Source organism: Micromesistius poutassou (assembly GCF_964030765.1).
Source record: "Micromesistius poutassou genome assembly, chromosome: 24".
Classification (NCBI taxonomy): domain Eukaryota; kingdom Metazoa; phylum Chordata; class Actinopteri; order Gadiformes; family Gadidae; genus Micromesistius; species Micromesistius poutassou.
In genome coordinates, this window is record NC_140294.1 from 1,200,794 (window position 1) to 1,207,029 (window position 6,236).

Here is a 6,236-nt window from a genome sequence, read left to right on the forward strand (position 1 = left end):
CAAATTGAATTTAAATACAATAACACATATTTAACAAGTGGTGTCATCGCGAGACTGGGTCGATGGGCGGGTCCTCCCGCGCCGCGATAGGCCGGCGCTCCCCGTCGCTCACCTCTCTCCGGCCAATGAGCACAATGAGTTGAGGGCGAGCCACGAGATTGGTAGCGAAGGCTCTCCCAGGCTGCAACGCCTTTAATGACTGTGTTTTTTTTCTGCTGCTTTTTTTAGAGCCAGCCGAGGCTGAGTGTAGCAACGTCACATGTTGTTTTCCTCAAACGCTCGCAGTGAGCCGTCATGTTCATCCATCGCTGCGGTCCGGAACGACGCGCATCCCGAATATAGTTTGTTTCACACGGTTTATTTCGTGTTTCGCTTTTTTTGAAGAAGATAGTATAAGAAGTTCCACGCCTGGTAAAAGGTAAACGTTGGGCAACAACAACAACAACAACAACAACAACAACAAAAATGGCAAGTCCTCCCGCGACGGGTGGACACCTGTTTACGAACAACGTCAAAAAGTGCGGATACCTTCGCAAGCAGAAGCACGGCCACCGACGGTTCTTCGTGCTGCGGGAGCACGGCGACTGCTCTCCCGCGAGACTCGAGTACTACGAGAGCGAGAAGAAATGGAAGAACAAGTCCGCCGCAAAACGGATCATAACTTTAGACTCGTGCCTGTGCGTCAACAAGCGGGCGGACGCCAAGCACAAGCACCTCATCGCCCTGTACACCAAGGACGAGTACTTCGCCGTGGCGGCCGAGAACGAGAAGGAGCAGGAGTGCTGGTACGGGGTCCTGTCGGAGCTCATCACCGAGGGCAAGATGTTCGACAGCCCCGCGTCCACGTCATCGCTGGTGGGCTTCGAGGAGGCGAGCTATGGGCTCGTCACGCCCGCCACCTCCGTGTACAGGGAGGTATGGCAGGTCAACTTGAAATCTAAAGGACTGGGTCAGATCAAGAACCTGACCGGGGTGTACCGACTGTGTTTGTCCAGTCGCACCATCAGCTTCGTGAAAATAAACTCTGACGTGGCGGCTGTCAGTTTGCAGCTCATGAATATCCGACGATGCGGCCACTCGGATACTTTCTTCTTCATCGAAGTGGGCCGTTCCGCCGTCACGGGCCCCGGGGAGTTCTGGATGCAGGCGGAGGACTCCGTGGTGGCGCAGAACATCCACGAGACCATCCTGGAGGCGATGAAGGCGATGAAAGAGCTCTCGGAATTCCGACCCCGTAGCAAGAGCCAGTCCGCCAGCACCAACCCCATCTCCGTCCCCACGCGACGCAACCTCAACAACCTCCCCCCGAGCCAAACGGGCCTGGTGCGGAGGTCCAGGACCGACAGCGTCGCCGCCACGTCCCCGGGCCGCAAGTTCACGTCCTGTCGCATCCGCACGGCCAGCGAGGGCGACGGGGGCATGACCCGCCCGGTGTCCATGTCCATCTCCCTGGGCGAGAGCCCGACCAGCCCCCACTGCGGGCCCTCCCACTTGATCCGCTCCCAGACCCTGAGCAGCGGCCGGACGTGCCGCATGCTGGACTCCTCCAACCTGCACCACAGCCGCTCCATGCCCGTCTCGCACTCCCCGCTGGCGGGCTCCAGCCCCATCAGCATGTCCCCGTGCCGGGGTGCGGCGGCGGCGGCGTCCGCCATCAACGCCTCCGCCGGTGACGCCTCCACCACCCCCGACCTCAGGGCCCGCCGGCCCTTCAGCTGCAGCGGCTCCATCTCGGGCTCCCTGAGCGACACGGGCTTCATCCTGGGCGAGGAGTACGGCTGCAGCCCCGGCGACCCCCGCTTCCTGCCGCTGGGCCGCAGCGACACGCCTGACTCCCTGTGCAGCAGCACGCCGCCGTCCCGGGAGCCCGGCGAGCCCCTCTGCGGGTACATGATGATGGAGGGCACGGGCCCCCGCGGCGGCGGCGGCGGCGGCCGGGGGCCCTTCGCCGACGGCGACGACAAGGCGTACCGGAAGCGCACGTACTCCCTGACCACGCCGCGGCAGCACCGGCCGGTGGCGCCGGCGCTCTCCTCGGCCTCGCTGGACGAGTACACGCTGATGCGCATGGCGGCCACGCAGGAGCAGCACTCTGCGTCGCCCAAGCTGTCCTACCCGGAGGACTACGGCGCCGTGGTGATCGGGCCGTCGCCGCCGTCGTCGTCGTCGTCGCCGCCGCGCAGCCTCGACGACGGTCACCGCGGCAACAACAACAACAACCGCAGCCACCGCGAGGACGGCGAGGACGGCGCCTACGTGCCCATGACGCCGGGCGGCGCCGTGGCGCGGGCCGACGGCAAGGCAGACGCCTACATGCCCATGAGCCCCATGTGCGTGTCGGCGCCCAAGCTGATCGTCAACCCCCGGGCGCACGCCGGAAATAACGGCGGCGGCAACGGCGGTAGCGGTTCGTCGGAGGACTGCGGCTACATGCGAATGTGGCGCGGCTCCATGGACAGCCCGGACGGGCGCAGCGGCCAGACAGGGCCGCCGGGCGGAGAGTACATGAACATGTCGCCGGGCAACCCGCCCCCGCAGACGCCGCCCGACTACTACTGCCTGGGCCCGCTGCCGGGCGCCACGGCGGCGACGGGCAGGGGCCCGCAGACCCCCCGGGCCAGGGATGGAGACGCCGACGGCGGCGGTAGCAGCAGCCAGTACGTCCTGATGAGCCCGCAGAGCCAGCGGCCACGCGGGGGAGGGGGAGGAGAGGCGGACTACTACGCCGTGATGCAGCCGGCCGGCGCCCCGGGCTCCCAGGGGTCCCCGGCGCCCTCGCCGGCGCGGCAGGGCCGCCCCGCCGCCGACGGCAGCGGCCCGGCGTTCCGGGCGCGGCCGGGCCGGCCCAACCGGCTGGCGCTGGACTCCATGCGGACGCTGCCCAGCATGAACGAGCACCCGGCGGCGGCGGCGGCCGGCGAGCCCCGCAGCCCCGGGGAGTACATCAACATCGACTTTGGCGGCGGCTGCCCGCGCTCGCCGTCGGCGTCGTCGTCGGCGTCGGCCGCGGGCGGGGCCCCGTCGGGGCCGCGGCGCACCCCGCTGTCGGACTACATGAACCTGGAGCTGGGCGCGCGCTCGCCCCGGGAGGCGGCGGAGGCCGGGCTGCCGCAGCTGGACGAGCTCCCCGAGGCGTCCATGTGCCCCTTCCAGGAGGGCGGCGGCGCGGCCTACCGACGGGACGGCGGCGGCGAGGGCAAGGGCGAGTACACGGAGATGACCTTCGGCCCGCCGGGCCCCCCCCCGCAGGCCGCCCGGCCGACCCCCGCAGCGTGAGTCGCCTTAGCGCCAAACGCTATCAGCCTCCTGGGCTGATAACGCTGACGTTTATGTTGGCCATAAAGTCGCTTGTTTGTTTACTCTTAAAGTATTTGTTGACTTGTCAACAACTTGTAGTTGTCGTCCCGTTGTGAAATCCAGTCCATCTCTAGAATGTGTTTTTTGTTTTTGAGATGCCAAACCTAACTTTTACCCATAACCCCCCCCGCCCCCCCCAGGGTCCCGAGCTGCAGCGGCGGCGACCGGAGCCTCTCCATGGAGGACCCCCGGATGCCGGAGGTCCTGGGCGCCTTCCTGCTGGGCTCCCCGCCCTCCACCTCGGACCCGGACCGCGCCGCCAAGGTGATCCGCGCCAACCCCCAGGGCCGGCGGCGCCACAGCTCGGAGACCTTCTCGTCCACGGCCACCGTCACGCCCGTCCCGCCCTCCTTCGCCGCCGCCACCAGTGGCGCCGGCAGCGCCCTCCGGCGGCACAGCTCCGTGGAGAACGTGTCGTCGCGGAGCAGCGAGGGCTCCGACGACGAGTGCGGCAGCCCCCCCGGCGGCCTGCCCGCCACGTTTGCGGCGGCGGCGGCCAGCGGCGGCGGCGGCGGAGGCTTCCACCAGGGCGGGCTCAGCAGCTACATGGCGCTGAACCTGCTGGAGAAGAACGCCGGCGCCGAGAAGCTCAAGGACGCCGGCGCCTTCAAAGCGGCCAACAGCTGCAAGGGCGGGGTCAGTGGATTACACGCCGCCGCCTACGTCTGTCTGGGCTTCAAGGAGACCGCCACCACCGCACAAGGTGAGGGTTCGTTAACGCAACGTGTGCACGTAACGTGGTTTTGTTCTTTTGTGCCCAAAGCGCTTTACAATATCGCCTGACATTCACCCGTTCACGCACACATTCACACACACACACACACACACACACACACACACACACACACACACACAGACGGCGCTGTCAGCCACGCAGGGCTAAAGCCCAGCACGTCGGGAACAGTCGGGGGTCTCCCTACAGGGACACCTCGACACTCAACAGCTAGGAGGAGCCGGGGATTGAACCGGCAACCTTGCTGGTTTACTGCAGCCCACTCACTCCTCTAATTGGCGCGGTTCAATCAGTCCTACTTCAGCTCCTTTCCATGGTTTAGCTTTAGCTTCTTTCCATGGTTTAGCTTCACCCCTCCTGAGCTGCCGCCGCCCCCCCCCCCCTTGACTACAGTAGTTTCCACTTTGCGAAGCTTCTAGAAAAAACGCCACCGCCCCCCCCCCACTCCTCTTCAGACCCGAGACCTGTTTCAGGGGGAAGTGGAGAGAGCGAGGGAAGATACCGTGGCACCACACAGATGGCGACGAAAAGCCTAAGCGTGGGTTGTGTGCAAAGCAGCCAGGCGCCTCACTTCCTCTATTCCTCTTTGTTTACACATTTCAAAGCACGTCCGTTGGTGGCGTTGCCCCCCCCACCCCGAGTTGTCAGGGGCCCACACCACGTCACCAGGGGGGCCTGGCGCGTGCCTAGGACCCCTACAAGCCCGGGCAGTGGCGGGACGTCCCGGCACTGCACCAGCAGCTGCGTTTAAGTCTTAAGAAGGTCACTCATCTCATCCCCACCCCCCCCCTAGACGCAGTGTTTACCTTTTGTCTTGTGCCGGTTTTACAGGGCGTGAACTGGGATCGGTATTAGATTGTTTTGTGAATGATTATTATTATTATGAGTGTGTTTACATTGCCGGGATGAATATCGTGGCACCGCCAGCGAGAGTAAACATCGGCAGGACTTTGAAGCAGAGGGGTGGGGGGGGGTGAGACGAGGCAGTGCGTGCGTGCGTGGAGCTGCTGCTGCTGTGTTGAGAGCGCGCTTGACTATTCATAGCGTGCTATTCATGAATGTCAGCGCGGCCAGCGGAGCCGGTGTTGGTTTTTGCGCGGGTGCCAGTCCGCTATCTGTACAACAGCGCTGTGGTTCTCGGGCCGGCGCGCGTCATCGCTTGACGTCGTGTTTTCCCCACCCCCCCGCGGCGGGGGCTCTCCGGGGGATGACGTCGCTCGTCGATTGTACGAGCGGTATTTTTTTTTTTTACGTCACAGTCGCCAGCCACATGTGGGTCCGCGTTGTGGGTTCTCACGTGCGCAGAAGCGCATGGGTTCCCGACTTCTTTTCTTCTTCTTCTTCTTCTTCTTTTGCCCCTATTTGTGGCGATGTTGTATTTTTAGGGACCCGAACACGCGCAAACACAAACACAACCGGGGGAGGATGTCCTTATTCGGGCTGTGTTCCCATCCAAGCCGACCGGAACAGCACACGGCGTTAAACTGAGGTCGAAAAAAAACAAAAACGATTCACTGGATAACTTGTCTTATTTTGCTGGAGGCTAAATATAGGCCGGGGGGGGGGGGTGGCGGCTTTTTCTTTTACACAGATTCGCAGCCAAGAACGCTCCCCACTCAAGTGGTGAACAGTGTCCCAAAAAGTAAGGTTCCCAAATGAGTTTTGCAAAACGTTGTATGCAAATCCACCAACCGAACGCCGGTGCTGCTCGGGGGCAGCGCAGAGGAGGAGAGCGTGTGAGCTGACGTAGACGCAGACGCAGACAGCGGGCTGAACCCGTTGACACGCTTCACGCCGACGGGGGGGGGGGGGGGGTTACTCGGAGCGGGTCAAGTACAGTTGAGCCACTCTGCCGCCCCTTGAGAGAGAGAGAGAGAGAGAGAGAGAGGAGAGAGAGAGAGAGAGAGAGAGAGAGAGAGAGAGAGAGAGAGAGAGAGAGAGAGAGAGAGAGAGAGAGAGAGAGAGAGAGAGAGAAGAGAGAGGAGAGAGAGAGAGAGAGAGAGAGAGAGAGAGAGAGAGCGAGCGCTCTCTGCAGCAGAGTGAAAAGGCGTGCGTCAGTGGAACGGGGGGGGGGGGGTGGGGGGGGCACGTGTGCGCTGTGCTTCTGCCTGGTTAGGCACGCTGCTCACTTCGCGGAACGCCGAGG

The 6,236-nt window shown here is 63.6% G+C and overlaps 1 protein-coding gene across 1 annotated transcript in view; it reads left to right on the forward strand.

Moving 5' to 3' along the window:
- Nucleotides 1-297: 297 nt before the first annotated feature.
- The window catches only part of LOC311369726 (insulin receptor substrate 2-like), a gene marked incomplete at its 3' end in the record, with an annotated part of 7,403 nt that continues 1,464 nt past the window's right edge, over nt 298-6,236 (forward strand). The window contains exons 1-2 of the mRNA XM_084487939.1: nt 298-3,272; nt 3,498-4,060. Coding sequence (XP_084344065.1) covers nt 466-3,272; nt 3,498-4,060 — 3,370 coding nt within the window. The 5' untranslated portion in view covers nt 298-465. The remainder of the gene's footprint in view (nt 3,273-3,497; nt 4,061-6,236) is intronic.